The sequence below is a fragment of the Triturus cristatus genome, chromosome 4_1 (genome assembly GCF_964204655.1).
Source record: "Triturus cristatus chromosome 4_1, aTriCri1.1, whole genome shotgun sequence".
Classification (NCBI taxonomy): domain Eukaryota; kingdom Metazoa; phylum Chordata; class Amphibia; order Caudata; family Salamandridae; genus Triturus; species Triturus cristatus.
Window position 1 is genome coordinate 1,063,147,619 of NC_140585.1, and position 20,258 is coordinate 1,063,167,876.

Consider the following 20,258-nt stretch of genomic DNA (forward strand, 5'->3'; position numbering starts at 1 on the left):
GTGCAGTAAAGCCATACAGAGTAAATGGTTCAGGAGTTAGTTATTCCGAACTTCACAGCACCATAATTGCTTTCATGAAATCTGGCAAGTTTGGTATCAGCTGATGCCAGCGCGGTATTTAATGCCAAATGCACTCAGAGGGCATCTTAGAGATGACCCCCTGAAAAACGACCTAACTCTGTTGTCCTGACTGACTGGCTGCTCACCAGCTGCCACCCCCAGATATGTTTCTGGACCCCAGGGCCGAGAGCCTCCCGTTCTCGGGTCCTGAAACAAAGCACATCCTGGCTACAGGTGCCAAGCCTCCTCCCCCAGGATGGGCAGGGTCCACAAAGGGAAAGCTTCAAAGGCTTGCCGCCTTTGTGAGCTGACCCTGACATTTTCTGCTCCTAGCAACTGGCTCCCACTGTCTCTGACCCCCACTTTGGGTGGGAGAATGGTCAGGAAAACCAAGGTAGGAGGAGAGGTGTGCCCACCTTTGCCAATCCCTCAGGTGGGGGAGGCAAGGCGAAGCACAACTATCGGTCCCCGCCATCTTGAAGATGGCGTGGACCTAGTCAACCAGAGTGAGGATTATGCCCCCCTCCCACTGGAGGGTTGCATAGTGAGAAGTGTACCCACCCCAAGGAAGGGACCTATTGGTCCTGACTTTTACCTACCTGAAACACCCCTTATTTAGTACTTGGGGCAACCCCGAATCTTGCCTCAGACAAGCAAGAAGGACTGAAGAGCCGTGCTGAAGGAAGAAGGGGAGGACACCAACTGCCTTGGCCCCAGCCCTACCGGCTGGTCCCGACCTGCTCCAGCGGAATCGCGGCGTGTCCTGCAGCCAACAGCCCCCCAGAACCTGAAGGACCTGCCCTGCTTCCCTACAAAGACTTTGTCTCCTGTGAGTACCGGACTTGCTCAAGATACAGACTCTGACTCCGGCCACATCTGCGATTCTGCACCACTCTTCATCTGATGCCCATGACCATGAGTTCAAGTGGCCCAACACCACAAGGGGGTCTCCCCAGCGATCCTGACCTAGGATCTGGTGATCCCTGACCTACCTGAAGCCTCCTGACGACTCCTGCAGCCTCTATCTGGTGGGTCCCCTGACGGCGACTGGAGCTGGTAAGGAAAACCCAACGCCAAAAGACACCCCTGCACCCGACTTCCCACGGCCTTGGGTGGCCCAAGTGACGGTGTCCCGGCATCCCCCTACATCCCAACTTACTTCTCCAGCTGGTGGTCGCCTCCGGAAGATCTTCGTGCCCGAGCCTGCAGTGCAGTGTTCTGACCGGAGCTTCTCCATTGAAACCAGCAGGGCTCTTGACGTCGATCCTGCACCTGGCCATCCCTGTGCCGCTGTGGGTGCACCTTTTGTGCTAACTTGGATCCCCTTTTGCCCTGAGCTTACCTCTTGGAGCTTTACTCCCTCAACCTTGTGGCCTGCTCGTAAGCAGCCACCAACTGACGGCCTCCTAGCCTTATTGCTTACATTGGGCCTCAGCACCCATCTGCCCTAATGCCGCTAAAGGTGCTTTCTGAGTGCATCCTTGATCCTGGGGGAACCATTGTTCTATCCCCAGAAGCTCAACCTTCAAGACCGTTCACTTACCTGCAAAACGATAACCCCATTTTTCTCCATAGGATACATTGACTGTTTTCCTCTGAAAAACTTCTAAGTGTTGAGGGTGTTTTGTATGGAAACCTAAAACTGTGTTTTGAGAAAGTGTTTTACTCACCTTTTATCTAGAAAATGTCCCAGCGTGATATCTAGGCATATCACACAGAGTAGAAAAAGTAATCCTGAAAGTATTCTAAAAAGCAATCAAAAGTCATCCTCAAGTAATTACAACTGAATTTGCCCATTCATACAATCCTGTAAGAAAAGTCATTATTCAGCCAGCTTGCTTATGAACAATCTGTCTTGAAAAGTGCAGTTATATTTACCTGTCCTAGTCCTACCTGGTTTTATAAAAAAAATAAACCTAAAGAAATATTTTTAATACAAACAATTGGTCTGAGTTCAGTCTTTGAGTGTGTGACACAATTTCTTGCCTGAGTGGGTACAATAAATGCTTAACACTACCCTTTGATAAAGCCTTACTGCTCGCCTACACTGCCACAAATAGAGAGTAAGGTATTATCTACTTTTACCTCTGTAAACCTCTGGGGATCCACTGGACTCTGTGCACACTATACCTCACTTTGGTATAGTATATACTGAGCCAGCTTCCTACATGTCTCTTTGATAAAGTCAGTAAGTCTGCCTTATGCAAAATAACAGCCTTTTTATTGCAGGTCTCAAAATAATCCACTCGCAATTGCAAGTGAGATTTTATCAGGTCAAGCTGTTTTTAGCATTTACTCATCCCTGCTGGCAAGTCAACTTGAGCTAGAAGAAACGGGTGTTCTATTCATTCACAAAGTGAATGAGCAATTAAGATGCCTTTAAATCTTGTTTTTATCTTGACACATTTGCAGACAGCTCAAGGACAGAGGTCAAATGTCAGTTTGTTTTTTTGCAAATCTTTGCTAATTTATTCCTGGAAAATAGTGTTAACTTTTCTTTCTCTTATTGCAGTTAATGATTTTTGTCAAGTGTGTTATCTGACAATAATTGTGACACTAAAGGCTGTAAAATGTCAGTTTGTTTCTCTAACACACTATTTAAACAGCTTGTAAATGAGTAGTACAAGTATTTCAAAATTTATCAGGAATTATGAAAACTTTTTCGTGTAATTCAGAATTGTGATGCAAACAAAGATTTAAACGGGAGTAACGCAAATCAGAACACTTAACTTAGTGATGTCCAAATGACAAATATTTGCAGAAACTTTATATCCGAACATTGTACACTTATAGTTTTAAAATCACGTAATTGACAAATTTTGTGGCCATTTCACTGTAAAATCTGCTGATTGCAAATGAGTGCTGCTTCTTTATGCTTTAGTTATGTATTTATTAGAAGTCATAGTTTTTAAACATGATTTGAGAAACATTCCTGCCCCTGCCCTGATAACAATGCAGTTTATGAATTAAAAGGCAAGTCAGAGATCATGTGTATCCTATACGTGTCCAGATTTGTATTCTATATGGAGCTAACGTTTAGTCTATTAAATCAAACGAGAGCTTTCTGTACAGCAGGCGTGCTGAACTCTCTTATGTGAATATTTGAAGGTGCTCTCATATGTGATAAAGAAGAAAATGGTGTCTCAGTGAAATAAAATACTTGCCCGGGATCTCATAATTCGAAACCAGTTTATGGGTCCAGAGTATTATAATTAGGTCGAGTAGATTATTTTTCGAGGCCTGTATTGTAACATCACATATTCAGCCAGCCATTCACATTTTTCTCCTGATCTGACCCCCAACCAAACCCCCCCCCCTCCCCCCCCCCCCCATCCCCACCCCTGCTCCTCCTTTGCTTTGGATAGTGGGTTAGCACACGTAATCTTTTGGCTAACTTCTCTTTAAGTGACGCCATTCTGCTCTTTCACAAGGAGCACATAAACATGTAAAGAAGTTGTCTTTAATGCAGGGACTGCAAAGGGAATTTGTGCTTTTTGAAAGCAATAAAAATAATTTTTGGTTGTGATTCTTTTTTTTTTTTTTTTTTTTAAGTACATGCCTGGAAGCTCCCTAATAATATAATTTTACAAAAATCACGACAGAAGAAAATAAGCACTGATCAAATCAAGTAGATGGCAGCCAGTGAGCATCCTAATGGCTTTGTCAAAGTTTGCTTTTCAAATGCTTTGAGATATTTTGCTTGTTACATGGCTAAACTAAAACCTTTTTTTACTTGTGTAAGACGTGATACTGAAAAGTGACAGACTAGGAAAAGGGAATTAATAAATGAATACAATTATTAATTATTGAACTGTTAATAAAATAAAAAATCCTTAAATATCAAGCATTGGCAAAGTTAATGGGTCTTACCTGTGAGAGCTGTTGGCTATAGCAGTGTTTCATAGCTAGGCTTTGCAGCATGGCTAAACCTAATTTAGAAAAACTATATGACGCAGCATAGGCTAATGCGTTTATTTTTTTTTTTAAGTGCTTCAGCGCTGGGTGCACCATAGTCCTTTAAATAATTTTTTGAAGCCATGCTGCTCAGCTGCTACGCTGCTATAGAGCATGGTTACAAATCTTTGCCAAAGTTGGCAATGCCTATGCTGTACAGCATGAACAAAAGGCAGTGGCAGAGTCAGTAGTGTCAAAGGAGAGAGCTTTTAACTTTGCCAATGCTTCTTAGGTCTTGGCACAACTCCCCTGTGATTCTGAGAAAATCAGTTAATCTTCCCATGCGTGAAAAAGAAAACCAATATGACAGTTGGCAAAAAAAATCCTATCACATGAAGAAAAAAATTATGATTATTCCCATGGCTTAGTGAAAAACATTTTGAAGCGGATAACATCTTTTGTAACAATAAAAGCAGATAAACCTCCATTTCAAAGGAGAAAATTGCTCCTTTGATGTGCGTGTTGCATAGTAAAACATAGCTACAAATGGCAAGAGGTTCAACAAGGATGACAGGGAAGAAGGAAAAATAAAAGTAGTACCTCAATCACAGTGCAATCTGTGGAAGTACAGCAATCAAGCTAAAGCAATCAGCCGAAAGGAGAGAAAGTGAAGCCAGCTCGCGCTGGCCAATTACAGGATAGCAAAGAAGAGAGACAATTTAACCAATGAATGTTAAGCAAAGAGCAGACTGCAGGCCCTTACTGTATACAATATCTCTTGCAAGTGAGAGCGCATGCTGCACAGGCACTGTCGCAGCCGAGATCTAAAAAATCATCGATCACCTTGCCTGTTACAGATTTAGTTCTCATTTTGGCACTCAACGCAGACTATATAAGACTGTTGGTCATGGGAAGGAGATCATTATTATTGTTGATTGAAGTAGCTTTGTATATATGGCAGCAATATTCTAATAGTTAAGTTTACAAAATTCATTGCTCTGAATCTGCAATTCTTAGAAAGCAATTAGCACCTAGCTGTCCTACTTTGACATTGGTGACTGGCCTTACAAGTTGTAAACACTTTGTTTACTGCTTCCAAGCAAGACCGAATACCTAATCTAATGCATGACTGTAAAAAATATAAATGACAGGCTTTAATAAAAAATTGACACCAACAGAAGGTGTGAGGAAAAGATTCCATTTAGGTCTCACTTAAGACCGCGCATGCACGGTCTGTTATGAGACATGTTAGCTTGCAGTGGGCTTAGAGCCTGCCAGTTTGCTTCATTGTCACTCTCAATTTCTTGCCTCTTATTCGTCAGAATGTATAGGCTTTCCTTCATCTTGTTTTGTTTGTCCTTCACCTCGGATACATTACTTGTCGTTCTACTGCTCATTTTTCAGGCGCTACCTTCTTTGTTTGTTTAAGCACTTTACAAGAGTATGTGCGTTTTCCAGCTAGCTCTGTTGTGTACTTCTCCCCTTCAGTGTTCCTCTTTCTCACCCTCTCCAAGTTTTCATTCTTGCTTCCTCCCCGTCTACCTTCCCTTGCCATTCTTCTTGATCCACTACCCATCATAATTATATCCTGCGGGATTTATATTTCGGCGGACATGATAGATGGAGTAACCCATATGCCAAGATCTAAGTCAGGCCTTTATAGTGAGCGAGATATCGGGGATTTACTTGTGCACATCTATTTATAGTTCCCAATCTGATTGCTCACAATGAGGTTCACGTTGAAATCTCCAGTTGCGAGCAAATTAGCTTTATCATTAATTGCTATTAATCTTTTTAAATATTGCAGCAGCGATTTTATAATGATTATTTTTGGCTCTCAGTTTGGTGTATATAGACATTGTCTGTTATGAAATCTTTGCCCCTTAGGGCTTTCTTTCCACTGGTTATCTTGAACGCCATGGCGTAGAGGTAGTCAAAGTCCAGCTCTGATCTTAGGTGCATATTTTGTAGATCAAAAATTGCTAAATGTCATTCAGACCTTACATTATTTGTCTTTTTACTCACATGTCTATGGAACACCTCATAGGGTTATATATCCAGGCTACAAATTTTGTACCATCCTTCCAAATCCCAGGACAAACTTGTAGTATTATACTTTCTCATATTGATAAGAAGTCTCTTGCCCTGATTATGCTGTTTCAAACAACCTCTATATGGCAAAAAAATGTCTGAATTCTATGGTTTTGCCAACCAACCTCAATCCACTTCACTAGACACTTTGCCAGACTGTAGAAATGTGCACCTTTTTACAGGGTTACCGCCCACGTTTTTCCTGACATCTGATGCAACCCGACTCGATGTTCCCTGGGCACCTGCCGATCACGTCCTGAGAGCCTGTGTTCTTTCCCTAGACTTTACCTTTGTACCCACGATTGACATATCTCTGGCCACAGGTAAGCCCCTTGTAAAAGGTACCAGGGGTACCAAGGGCACTGTGATCGGGGAAGGCCTCTAAGTGCTGCAGCACCTAATGTGCCACTCTTAGAGGCCCTGTACCTTAACCCCCACACACAGCCATTGCAGTCTGCGTGTTAGATGCAGAGAAAAGTGAAGAGTCAACATTGCACACATACCTGTATGCCATGCCTGCAACCCACTGGCTAAGGACAGGTTAAGTCACCCCTCTAACAGGGTGCACTAGCCCTACGGTGAGGGTACAGTGGCATCAGCCCTGCACTCCTACAGTACCTAAGCCCATTCTTATTTATTTTTTTAACATGTTTTTATTATCATTTTTACAATAAACAATTAGCACAGTTCATCTCATTATATTTTTTGTGTTTATCGACAGTAATTGTGCATTCCAGTTGCATGAGGTGTATCCTGCACTCAGAAGGGGTATCTGTCGCTATGGTCCATATATCTTCTTTATACTGTGATGTCGGGGGGGAACTGGGGACAATAAAACTGGGGAGGTAGTGAAGGCGGGAGCCACGGTTTGAGCCATGGGTATGGCATCCAGGTCAGTGTAGCAATTGTGTGCAGATGTCAGGATATTGTTAGTGGGCAGGCGCCAGGACATCCAGGCCATTGGCCGCAGGTCGCGCAGCGCACCGAGGGGTTAGTGTGCCTCACTCATTAGTTGGGGGTGCGGGGGCTGTGTTAGGTGTACTCGCATTTGGGTTACTTGCTTCCAGTTCCGAAGTGCTATTTTGCGGTGCACTATAAGCGGTGCGTGACTGTAAGTGTTGGAACTGGTGGGACAATGTGGCCCATTCCAAAGATATGGGATGGTTCCGTAGGCCCTTCACCTCCTCCTCCCTAAGTGTTTCCTCTTCTGCTGCCGCCCATTTTTTAACCGCAATCATCCATGCTTCCACTGGAGGTCCCGATGAGGCTCGCCAGTTCATGGCGATGCTTCTTTTCGCCAGTAGTGTTGCCGGGGTTACGAAGCGAATAGGCACCTTCAGTGTTTTTGGTCTACGGAATATTCAGAGAGCGACCGCCTCCCATGTGTGAATGTCCGGAAGGCCCGTAAGCTCTTTAAGTGTCTCGAGGACAACTGACCAGAACTACTGCAAAGTGGGGCAGCTCCAGAACATGTGGTGATAGTGTGCATCCGACGAGCGACATCTGGGGCAGAGAAATCGAGTGTCCGGGTAGAACCGCTGTAGGCGCGCTAGTGTTAGATACGCTCTATGTAAGACATAAAACTGTATATTTTTAAAGCGTGCGTTCCTCAAGACTTTTTTAGGGAACTGTAGTGCCCGCTCCCACTCCCGGTCGTGCAGCGGACGTTCTGCCTAAGCCCATTCTTAGACATTGCACGTGTAGTAAAGCCATAAAGAGTATATGGTCTTGGAGTTGGTCATTACGAACTCCACAGCTCCATAATGGCTTTACTGAAAACTTGGAAGTTTGGTAGCAAACTAATCGGCACATTAAACTCACACTGATGCCAGTGTTGGATTTAATGTAAAATGCACTCCGAGGGCATCTTAGAGATCCCCCTGAAAATCGACCAGCCCTCGTGTGGTTCCTGAATGGCTGCCTGCCACCACCAGACAGGTTTCTGGACCCCTGGGTTGAGCCTCTGCTCTCTGGGTCCAGAAGCAAAGGTCATCATGTCTCCTCCCCCAGGATGGGCTGGGTACACGAAAGGGCAAGCTTCAAAGGCCTGCCGCCTTTGGAAGCTGTCCTTGCCTTTTGCCTTCCTCCAGGTTCTGCCCCCTATTTTAGGTGGGAGAATCGGCGGGAAAACCAAGCTAGGAAGAGAGGTGTGCCCAACTTTGACAATCCCACCCCTCAGGTGGGGGAGGCGAGGGGAAGCACACATCTCCGTCCCCTCCATCTTGAAGATGGGCCGACTCTGCCAATTGTGGAGAGGCTCATGACCCCTCCCACTAGAGGGTGACATTATAGGAGGTGTACCCACCCGAAGGACGGAACCCATTGGTTCCGACCTGCACACCCCTTAAACGTCCTAAAATTTTGTATTGAGGGGCTGCCCTGAACTTTGCCCCCTCAGATTCGACAAAGAAAGAAGCACTGAAGAGCTGTGCTGACCCAGGATGACGAAGAGGACACCAACTGCTTTTGCCACTGCCCTACTGGCCCGTCCCGTCTATGACCTGCCTACAGCAGGAACCCTGGCTAGTCCAGCAGCCAGCAACCCCCAGACCCTGAAGGACCTGCCTTGCAACCATCTCACAGACTGTCTCCTGTGAATTCCGGATTTGATCAAGCAAAGACTCACCCACATAATCCGTATTCAAGTGGCCCAACGCCACAGGGAGGGTCTCACCAGCGATCTTGACCTGTGATCTGATGATCGCCGACCACCGTCATGCTTTGAGACAACGCCTGCCGCCTATACCTGAAGGGTCCGCCCGAACGTGACCGGAGCTGGTAAGAAAACCCAATGCCAGAAGACACAACTTGCCCCCGAAGCCCCACGGCCATGGGTGGCCCTACCAACCGTGTCCAGGAATCACCCAAGAACTCAACTTAACTCTCCAGCTGGTGGTCGCCTTTAGGAAGTCTCCCTGCCAGAACCTGCAGCAACATTGCACAACCGAAGGTCACCATTGAAACACAGAGGGTCCCGGCGTCCTTTTTGCACCCTGCCGCCCCAGTGCCGCTGGTGGTCCAGCTCCTGTGTTGGTCGTCCTGTGTTGGTCGTTGCCCCCTGCATTGCTAACATTAATGCCAGGAGCTTCTCTCCCACAACCGAGTGGCCTGATTGTCAGCAGTCCCTAACTGAAGGCCCCCTTAGCCCCTTTGGCTAGTATTGGGTCCCTGCACTCTGCACCAGCCTCCCTAGTGCTGCTTCTGGTGCAACGTGAGTATCCATCTAGACCTTGGGGAACCTTGGTCCTAACCCCCAAAATTTAAACTTGTAAGTCATGTACTTATCCGAGAAACTGCTAACACTTTCCTCCCATAGGAACCTATGTTAAGAGATTTTGGGGCCTAAAATGTTCTGTGTTGAACTGTTTGTATGGGGAAAAGAAAACTAAACTGTAAATGTATAAAAAGTATTACATACCTTGTTTTGTGAGATCCTAAGGTGTGGTATCTAGGCATACCACCCAAGTACTCAAAGTAATCCAAAAGTAACTTTAAAGTAATCTGAAACTAATTACTGTGTAATTTAAACTATTTCCAAAGCATATACAAACCTGTAACGATTGCAACTTCAATCTCAACTGTATTCCCATGAACAATTTTTCATTTGAGAGTATATTTTACTTACTTGTGCCTAGTACTATATATACAGAGCCAGATTCCTACACAGCCTTACAAGGAAAATGGAGTTCTACTCAATGTGAGTGACTGCAGTGTTTGACTAGCCTTTTATTTTTGTCTTCAGTCTTCTTAACAGCATTTTCAAAACCCAGCATCCTCAGCATACTTTAATGTACTTTAGAATCCTTATATCCAACCACATGTAATTTATAGTCCATTAATTTAAGGTTTTATGTTTATTTTATTTTAACTTGTTTCTGAAATTCTAATCTTCTGTTTGTCCTTATAGTGGATTGGTTGCTAAATCCTGTAAACAGAGAGAGCATGTCATTAGAAGAGCAGTTAAGAGAGATGTTGGAGAAGCTTGACCAAACATGCGCAATGAAACCAAGTGGATCAAGGACTAAACGAATTAAACTTTTAAAGAAAGAAATTGGCAACATTCGTGTAATACTTAGTCAGCAACGTATTCAACCCCCACAAATAGAATCTGTAATTGGAAATTTTGAAGAGCAAAATGCAACTTTACAGCAAGAAGCTGAAGAAGGTAAGGCAGAATGTTATATGTAAATGAGTCGTGTGCCCAAGCACTGAAGAGGAGACAATTATGTGCTTTAAAACCAAAGGAAATGTTTCTGCAAATTTCTTGTTTTTAGGGCTTGTTGGAAAGTTGGCATGGATTGCAACACGGTTCAATTGATCTAGAAAAAATGTCCAGGTTGTACGACCTTTTACTTGCATACGTCGCTCTGCTCCTTCTTTTAAACTGTAATGATTTGTCAATCTGGTCTTGAAATCTGCATCATGGTGTGGCAATATAGATTTTGTGCATGGTTCCATTGTGTTAGCTGTGTCGCTGTTATTTGGAGTCCATGGGCAGTTAGAAGCTACTGTGCCTTATCCTATGTGGTTTAGGTTGTTAAACACTCGTGTCTGAAAAAGTAATGCTGTACTCAAATATTTGTCCTTTATTTTTAAATCTCTGGGTGGTTCGATCAAGCAGTCAGGGCCCACTCTACAAGGAGTTTGGGATTAGAGATTCACAATGCAGTATTACATAATATATAACAATCAGTAATCGTAATTTCCAGTTTTAAATTTTTCCTTTTGAAGCGTAAAGGGCTTTAACATGAGTAGTTAACACTGCTCGTGACACTGATAAACTGAGAAATTCAGAAGTACTTAACACATTCTAGGCCACCGAAACAACATTAAATCTTACAAAAGCCTCCATTGTGCTAAGTACTAGAAAAAGGTTTGAAATTAAGCCCTATCTGTATTGTTAAGCAGGATGCTTCCTTTTGTCTCGGGAAAGTTGAGAAACGCTGAAGTCTCTTTTATAATAACAGATGTTTGAGTGACATAAAATAAAAGTAGGCACCAGGCGTGTGTCCAGATGGCTGGCCCTAGCAACCAGTAGGGATTCACAGACCTTGTCAGTCCATCCGGAGTCTCTGTTGGCAAAGGATGGTCAAATACAGGAAATCGTCCCAATATTGACTTGGACAGAGGTTGTAGGGTCATGCATCTTAAAACCTGCTAGTCTCAATAGAGTATTCCTGTCAGAAAGACTACCATGGGAAAACCCTCTGGTAGGCATAGTGGCAAGCTGGGCCAATAATTATTAGCTCATTTGGTGAAGTCGGTGACTGAAACTTCAACTTGTGATATCTATGGAGCAGTGCAGGTTACGACAGTTGTTCAAATAATTCCTTAATATGGGTGACGTGTTCTAGCTGGTGGGATAGTTCCCAACGCTGGAGGTGAATACCAGTGATCATTGCTCCACAAGAGCGACAAAGAAGGTGGGTTCAGATACTATACTGGAAGGTTTGTGGGGATGCCAACTCTCTTTTTACTTACTTTATTTGTATTTCCTTTTTTATAATCAGTGAAAACACATTTTGACCTGAAGTGTTCTACTTGGCAGTGATGACTGAACATAGGCAAATGTTATTTTGCTGTTTTTCATAGCAGGAGAAGATAAAGGTTGAAGGTCACGAAGGGTGGATTTGCCTGGTGAAAAGAAATGCAAAATAAAAGTTTATATCCTATTGGGAACATGAAGGGTGCATATCCTCAACAGCTCAGCTCAGGTGACCTTGTAGCTTTTGGCCCGTATCGGTTCATCAGTCGATACCCAATCTTATAGAGAAGTCTTACCGCATATTGTGAGAAAGTGCCATCTTTCTTGCATGGTATGCCCCCACATTTTGCTCAATTGCTGAATGTACTTTGAGTGTGCCCTGGACTCCTGCCAATCAGGTGCCCAGGGCCTATGTTCCTTCCCTAAAAACCTAAAACCCAAATTGGCAAACCCTGGCAACATGTCAGCCCCTGGTAAATGGTACCCTACGTACCCAGGGCCTTGTGACCAGGGAAGGCCTCTAAGGGCTGCAGCACTTATTGTGCCAGCCTTAGAGGCCCTGTACCCTAACACAAACACACTGCCCTTGCAGGCTGATTGTCTGGGTACAAGACAAAGCAAAGAGTCTACATGGCACACATCCCTGTGTGCCATGCCCAGAACCTACACTGACTGGCCTGGCATACATCAGCCACCCCTCTAGCTGGGTGCCCTATGCCAGTGGTGTGGGCACAGGAGCATGAACCCTGTGCCCCTACAGTACCCAGGTCCATTCCTGGGCACTGTAAGTGCAGTGCTGCTATTTAAGAGTATATGGTGCTGAGAGCTCGTCAAATACGAACTCCACAGCACCATAATGGCAACACTGAAGACGGAGAAGTTTGGTATCAAACTTCTCAGCACATTAAACCCACACGGATGCCAATGTGGGATTTATTGTACAAATCACTACAGAGGGATATCTTAGAGATGCCCCCTGAAAACTAACCTACAATCCACGTCTTGTCTGAGAGGCTGCCTAGCTGCCACACAGCAGACATGTTGCTGGACACCTGGGTGGAGAGCCCCCACTCAGGATAGGTAGTGTACCCAACCCAGGGCAGGGACCCATTGGTCCCTGCCCTTTACCTACCTGTAACGCCCCTAAATCTAGTATTTAGGGCCACCCTGAACCTTCCTTCCTCAGATTCCGAAAAAGCAAAGAAGTGCAAGAAGAAAGAAGATCCGCCGTGCGGCTGCTAAGAAGAGGAAGACACCAACTGCGTTGGCCCCAGCCCTACCGGCCTGTCGACCCTCGAACCTGCTCCTGCTAAATCCCCGCACCTCTTGTGGCCAGCAACCTCACAAACCCCGGAGGACCTGGCTACCTTGTGACTCTGAGCATCTGGGACTCCCATGAGCAGTGGCTCTGCTCAAAGCAAGTTTCTAACCCCTGGCATTAGCCCGGAACTGCGAACTCTGCACCCGACAAGCCTGGCCTGTGCCAGAGTGGACAATGACCCAGAGGACATCCCCCCGGCGACTGTGACCCCGAATCCGGCACCCATTGACCCACCGCGACGCTCTGACGATGCCTTCAGCCTCAGAACAAGGGACCCCCCAACCGCGATCAACAGAGGGTAAGATTTCCCGACATCAAAAGGCACCCCTGCACATGGCGCCCTGCGACCCCCTGTGCCCGACTCCTGGGTACCAACCTATCCTCCAACTACCCAACTTACCTCTCAAAATGGTGGTGGCACCTGAAGAATCTTCGTCCCCGAGCTTGCAGCCTTTGTTCGTCCTGGAGCTCTCCCATTGAAATCCATTGAGCGCCCGAAGGCTCAAAAGCACCCTGCACCCAGCCGCCCGAGTGGCCCTGACAGTGTAACTTCTACTCCTGCCTACTTCCCCATTTGCCCTGAGCAAGTGACCAGGAGCCCAGCTCCCACAGCCGCGTGGCCTGCTAGTCAGCAGCCACCAACCAAGGCCCCCCTGCCTCCCATAGGATTACATTGGGCCTAACTCACTCTGTACCCGGCTGCCCCAGTACCGCTGAGGGTGTAACAACTGTACCAACCTGACCCTGGGACACCCATGAGTCTGTGCCCAGAACCTTAACTCTGCCAGTCGAGTACTTACCCAAAAGCCGATAACCCAATTTTCTTCCATATGGTAACATTGACTGGTTTCCTCTGAAATTTCTTCTAAGTGTGGAGTTTCTAAAACTTAAAATATTCACCTAAAATCAACCGAGTAAGGAAAACGGAAATACTCACCTGCTATTAGGAGAGATCCCAGTGCTGGATCTTGGTTGCCAGCACTGACCCTGAAAAGTACTCCCAACCGTACTTACCACTAACCCAATTTTCTTCCTTAGGAAATCATTGACTGTTTTTCTGTGAAATTTCTTCTAAGTGTCGATTTTTGCAAACTACAAATATTCTTTAAAAATCGTACCAACTGTGAAAACGTAATTTCTTATCTGTTTTAGCTAGAGGGCCCAGTACTGAGCCTAGCATTACAAAAATAACGAGAACATACTTTACCTGTAACTTTAATTTTCTCCCATAGGGAACCATTGACTGTTTTTCTATGAAATTTCTTCTAAGTGTCGTTTAAAATAGTAAAATATTGCCTAAAAATCACAACAGTAACTAAAACAAATTTACTCACTTGTTTTCAAGAACTGTCCCAGGACTGAATCTATGATCCAGTCCTGGAGTTAGAAAAGTAATCCTGAAAGTAATCTATTGCAAATAACTTAAAAACTCAGATTGAGCTCAATGTACTATTGTGTTTGAAATTGTGTTGCCTATTGCAACAACCTGTAACTATTACCTACAAAAGTCAATTGCATATTGCAAAAGTATTTAACTAAAGCATCTCATTCCGAGAAAGTATATTTTGAAACCTATTGTTGGTTCTAAAAATAAGACCACCATATATTTTTTTATAAACCATTGGCCTAGAGTTCAGTTCTTGAGTGTGTGAGACCATTTGCTGACTGTGCACAACAAATGCTTTACACTGTCCTCCGATACTGCCTTACTGCTCGACCAAGCTACCACTTTAGAGAGTAAGGTTCTATCTAACTTTAACCTCTGCCAAACCTCTGGGGACTGTGGACTCTGTACACACTGTACCTATTTGGGAACAGTATATACAGAGCCACTTTCTCACACATATTACTTATGTTAGAATTATCCCCAAGTGTCAGACTGGACCTCAAACTTTTTGTGAGCAGTACCGTGTGCTCCGGTAGGGATGTGACGTTCGGCTCTGCGTGACGTCGTTGGCTTTGTCCGTGCTGGAAGTGACGTGCACAGTGCCCATATAGACACCAGCACGCTGACGTCAGTTTTTTTCCTTCTGCAGCAGTTATCACAGATCCGACTTCATGACTGACCTTTTTTCAACCTTTTGCCAAAGATTTTTGAGACATTGTCTCCTGGTTTGGCATGGATGTCCGCGGGGAAGTCTGTTTTCAAGTCCTGTGGCACGTTACTGGCAGGTGTCATTGATGGATCCACACCTCGTCTGCTTTTGGTGTCATGAGCATGACCACAATGCCAAGTCTTGAATCGATTGCTCTGCTATCACCTCAAGGCCTTGAGGGAGCAGCCCCTAAAGCTCTTTACTGCTTGACGTGCAACACAACAATCTCTATCCGGTGGAGAGGAAGTTCCCAGGATCAGTCGTGGAGCCATTCCAAGTGCTAGTCATTGCAGTCGAAGTCACCTGGGCGTTCAGGTAAATGTCACAAACATATGAAAAACAAGAAGTCGAAGAGGTCTTCAACTTCACCCTGTCCGTTGAAGTTATCCTACGTGACTAGGGAGCGTTGGCATTCGAGGTCGTGCCCTGCAGTTGAGAATGTGTCTGGGCCATCTCGTGAGTTTCCAGGAGCCGACGCGACCCCTGCCCAACTCCATGAATTTTGTGAGGCCATGCACCTCATATTTTGGCGGCCCTTTCCCGATGGAGTGCCTTCGCTTCCGACAAATTCGGGAGGGACCCATACTGGGCTTCCATCTGCAGGTTCGCCCCCGGCGCCTGTCATGCCCCCTCGGATGTAAGGATGGATCTGCACTGGTGCCGGTCGTACGACCTAGATCTTCCCAGTGCCGGCTCCACTGCTGACTTCCCCTGCACCCTACGGCGGCGCATTCCCCATACTCATACTTGACTCCTACACAGAGTCAGTTTGGCTTCGTTAAATGCCGAACTCTGGCACCGACTGGAGACATTCCACCCAGGTCGGAGCCTGTGCCCTACTCCTTTGGGCTTGGACCTTAGGATAATGGAGAGAGGCCACTGGATCCTGATGAATATAGTGCCTAGATGTCACAGACACCTGGTGTGAGGATTTGATGGATGCCAGTGGACTAGACACCTCTCCAGATACTGGCTTAGCCTCTTCTCCCACCATGGCTACAGAAGAGGGGGCTTCATTTGCTATGGTGGAGTGGAGGGCGGCTGAGATCCTGGACCTTCATCTACCCTCTGTGGCTGTCAAGACAAATGTCTTTACGGAGGTGCTTCAGCCTGAAGTCACCCCGTCCAAATTGATTCTCCCGTTTAACAAAGCCTTCATGGACGTCATACTTGGGGCCTGGTCCGAGGCCTGCACAAGGGGTCCTGTGAATAGGACAATTACCTGCCGCCATCATCCCGCCGCAGGGAACCTCAATTTCTCTCTTAGGGGATTTCTATGTATAGTCATACTTGAATAGTCCCGTCCACATACGGGTACCGTGAAGAAATTCTTGAGATATATCTTCTTAAGTGGATATTTATCACCTTTCTTCAGGAAGTCTGCAAAGACAATTAAGAGATAGAGAAACAATAATGCAACCTAAGTACATAGGGTGCCAGTATACTATATTTTGTGCAATTTTGTAGTGCTTAACAAGCAGTAGAATCCCCTTCTCAAAACTCCTTTGTTCGAGGCATGTGAGCTATAGATCACATGCTGTGCATAGCCTGCCATCTAGCGTTGGGTCGCATGTTTGCACTTTGTTTTTGTTCGAAGAAGTCTTTTCCATTCACAAGGTAGGTGACTCCTCCTTTCGGTGATAGTGCGCATAGGCATCGACTCCATTGTTAGATTGTTTTTTCCCGCCATCGGGTTCGGATGTGAATTACTGCGCTCCTGTTCGGCATCGTTTCTCGGGGTTCCCTTCGACGTGCAATCCACTACCCTCGACAGTATTGTTTCTCGATCACGTTTCCCATTCTCCGCGTATCATTTCCACTTAAAGATCTACAATCAGAAAACTCGTGGAGGGCCGTTGGGCCTACCCGCACCGGGCTCGCTAGTAGTCGATGGAACAGACTCCATTCAAGCACTGTCCCGGGTGTTGCGCCAAATTTCCGCGCTCTGACCTGTACGAAGTGTGCATTCTCTGTTTGTCCCTGGAACACAACAAGAAAGACTGCGCTGCGTGCCGATTGTTTCGATCAAAAAAGACTCTTCGTGACCATCGGGCTCAACGTTACAAGATGCAACACAAAGGCGGCTCCGTACCGGACATCTCTGGCGAAGATTCCGATCGAGAAGAAATACACCCTATTGCTCCGACATGGAAGAAGAGGAGCAAGTTACACTGGGTCAGCGTACCTTGAGTACAGAAACCCCTTTGCCCCAATAACCAACGACAAAAAAGGCTCCGGTCCTTCCTCTTCCTGCGAGCCAAGGTTGGCACAGAGAAAATGTTTCGAGCACCCCGCCGCGGGCCTGGCGCCGAAACACAAAGAAAAGCCTTATGGCTTGAGCTCGAGCCGGCCTCATGTAGACGCTGAGCTGAAATCCTTGGTGCCGAAATCCAAGCACGCCCTGGTCCACGTTCCTTCTTTGTCAAAGCCTAAATTTTCGGTACCGAAAAGTCCGGAGTCTAAACGTTCGACGCCGAAAACTGCAACTAAAGACAAAAAGACTCCGACAAAAGATCCTCAGTCCGATGTTACACTTTCAGATACTAAACAAAAAGAACTGGTTGTTAACCCAGATGCTGGACATATTCATGCCAAATTGCCTGAAAAAAGGAAATTGGCCCCACAGGATGAGCATCACATTCCCCTTAAAAAAAGGAATGTGGGTACAAACTCTTCACCACCTTATGTGCCACCTCCTTCACCTACTATTCCTCAATCACACCCACTAATTCACCACTATCACCTAACCCACAGGATGAAGGGAATGGGGATGGAGATGAGGATAGGCCAGAAGATGTTGACCCATGGGAGGATTAGGATATTGATCCACATACAGATACTGACCCTGACTTATACCCGTCCAGGCCATCACCACCTGATGACATTATAGGCTACATTGAGCTTCTTAATAGGGCTGCTCATTACTATGAGATGGAGCTACACAAGGGGGCTTTAGAGGAGGACTTCTTGTTTGAGACTTTAAGCTCCACTCAGAAAACAATGCATACACTACCAATGCTTAAGGGGATACTTAATCATGCAGATGAGGTTTTTAAAGATCCTGTAAGGGCAGGAATCCTCATGCCCAGGGTCGAGAAGCAATATAAGGCAGCACCTATTGACCCTGCATACATCAAGGGTCAGCTGCCCTTAGACTCTCTTGTGGTTTCTAATGCTCGCAAGAGAGCTAACTCACAGACCACAGATGAGGCCCCTCCTCCTGATAGGTAGTCCAAGTTAATTGTTGCCTCTGGCTAAAGGGTAGCCTCACAAGCAGCTAATCACTGGCGCTTTGCTAGCCAGATGCGATAGGGCTCAATACGTTGAGCTAGAAATACCTATGCAATTTCTGCCTTATGAGCACAAATCTAAGGCAAATTATCTTATCCAGGCGGTCAAACTTATCACCAATACCTCCATCAAGTGCGCATTAGATGCAGCAGACACAGCAGCGCGCGCAGTAAACACCAGTGTACTGCTACGTAGACGCATGGTTTAGAATTTCAGCTTTCAAACCTGAGGTACATGCCTCCATTCTCAATCAACCTTTTGATAAGGAACACATCTTTGGTCCAACAGTGGACACCTCATTGGAAAAAATGAAGGACAGTGAGGTCGCAAAGTCTATGGGGGCTTTACAGTTACCTGCGAGTAGGGCTTCCTTTCGGCGCTACGTTTACAGGTGTTGCTCCCACAGAAAATCCCTCCTGCTCGTACAAGGGCAACAACCAATCCCCCCTCATTAAGAGGTTATTTTAGAGGAGATTTTAGAGGAAACAATGGTAAGGGAAGAGGCAGAGGCAACTCCACACACACTTCCCCCTCAAATAACAAACAGTGACTTCCTTCCTCTACCCCGATCATTCCACTCCTGTAGGGGGGTGTCTCTCTCAATTTCTGGAACATAATCATCTCAGACAAATGGGTTTTACAAATGAGCCAATATGGTTACTGCCTGGAACTTACAGACACTCTCCCAAACATTCCTCCAAGATCACACGCACTGTCACAGGAACACTTCTAAAAAAATGAAGTTCTGTCTCTGTTGGAGAAAGGAACAATAGAACCAATCCCATTAAAACATCACAGGACCAGAGTATACTCCCTGTAAATCTTGATTCCCAAAAAGGATGGCTCTCTCAGGCCTATACTAGACATCAGAGAACTAAATCTAGACATTCAGTCGGACCAATTTCACATGGTCACACTGCAGCATGTGCCACCGTTCCTTTAACAAGGCGACTGTCCACTCTGGACTTAAAGGACGCCTATTTCCATATCCCAATTCACTCTGCTCACCGCAAATACCTCAGGTTCATAGTACCAGGGCAGCACTATCTATTCAAGGTGCTCCCATTCTGACTAACTACCGCACCCAGTGCCTGGCAATAGTCGCAGCTCATCTTCGAGGACAACACATTCACTTTTTCCCATGTTTGGACGACTGGTTCATAAAAGCCAGCTTGCAAAAAAGCTGCCTACGTCACACTCACAAAACAGTGCAATTGCTCCACGATCTTGGATTCACAGTAAATCTGTCTAAATCCTAGCTACATCCATCCAACACACAGGCGTATCTGGGAGCTACAATAGATACAAAAAAGGCTTTGGCCTACCCCAATCCAGCCAGAATCCGCAACAAGTAAACTTTACTCTGTCAGTTTCAGCCTCAACACTCATTGCCAGCTCGAGTGTTCATGCAGTTACTAGGGATGATGGCATCTTGCATTCTAATAGTCCCTTATGCAAGACTTCATATGCGTCCCTTTCCGGAGTGCTTAGCGCGTCAGTGGAACCAGGCTCAGGGTCTGTTATCAGATCAAGTGTTGGTGGACGGCCACACCCATTGCTCTCTGCATTTGTGGAATACACAAAACCTTTCAAAAGGGCGGCCCTTCATAGGTCCGATTGCACAGATAGTGCTAACAGCAGACGCAATCTCACTGGTTGGGGAGCTCATCTCCAGAAGCATACAATTCAGGGCATGTGGAGCCAGCAGCAAAAGCAGCTTAACATAAATCATCTAGAGCTGCTAGCAATTTTTGTAGCGCTCAAAGTGTTTCAAGTTCATCTAGTAGCCAAAGCTTTCCTGATCCGTACAGACAACATGACAGCAATGTACTACATACAAAAACAGGGGGGAAACACACACTCTCTAGCTGCCACAAGCACAGACCATTAGAGATGGGCCATACGTCATAAAATGTTTCTCCTTGCAGAACACCTTCCAGGAGTAAACAATTAGATTGCAGATCTGCTCAGTCGTCAAAGACAACAGATCCACAAATGGGAACTCCACCCTCAAATTCTT

At 45.7% G+C, this 20,258-nt stretch overlaps 1 protein-coding gene across 4 annotated transcripts in view; it reads left to right on the forward strand.

Annotated features, from left to right (window-relative positions):
* BRD1 (bromodomain containing 1) overlaps window positions 1-20,258 on the forward strand; it is a 510,476-nt gene that overhangs the window by 216,429 nt on the left and 273,789 nt on the right. For all 4 annotated transcript variants that reach the window (XM_085654056.1, XM_085654059.1, XM_085654058.1 and 1 more), the window contains exon 7: window positions 9,953-10,210. In XM_085654056.1, coding sequence (XP_085510182.1) covers window positions 9,953-10,210 — 258 coding nt within the window. The remainder of the gene's footprint in view (window positions 1-9,952; window positions 10,211-20,258) is intronic.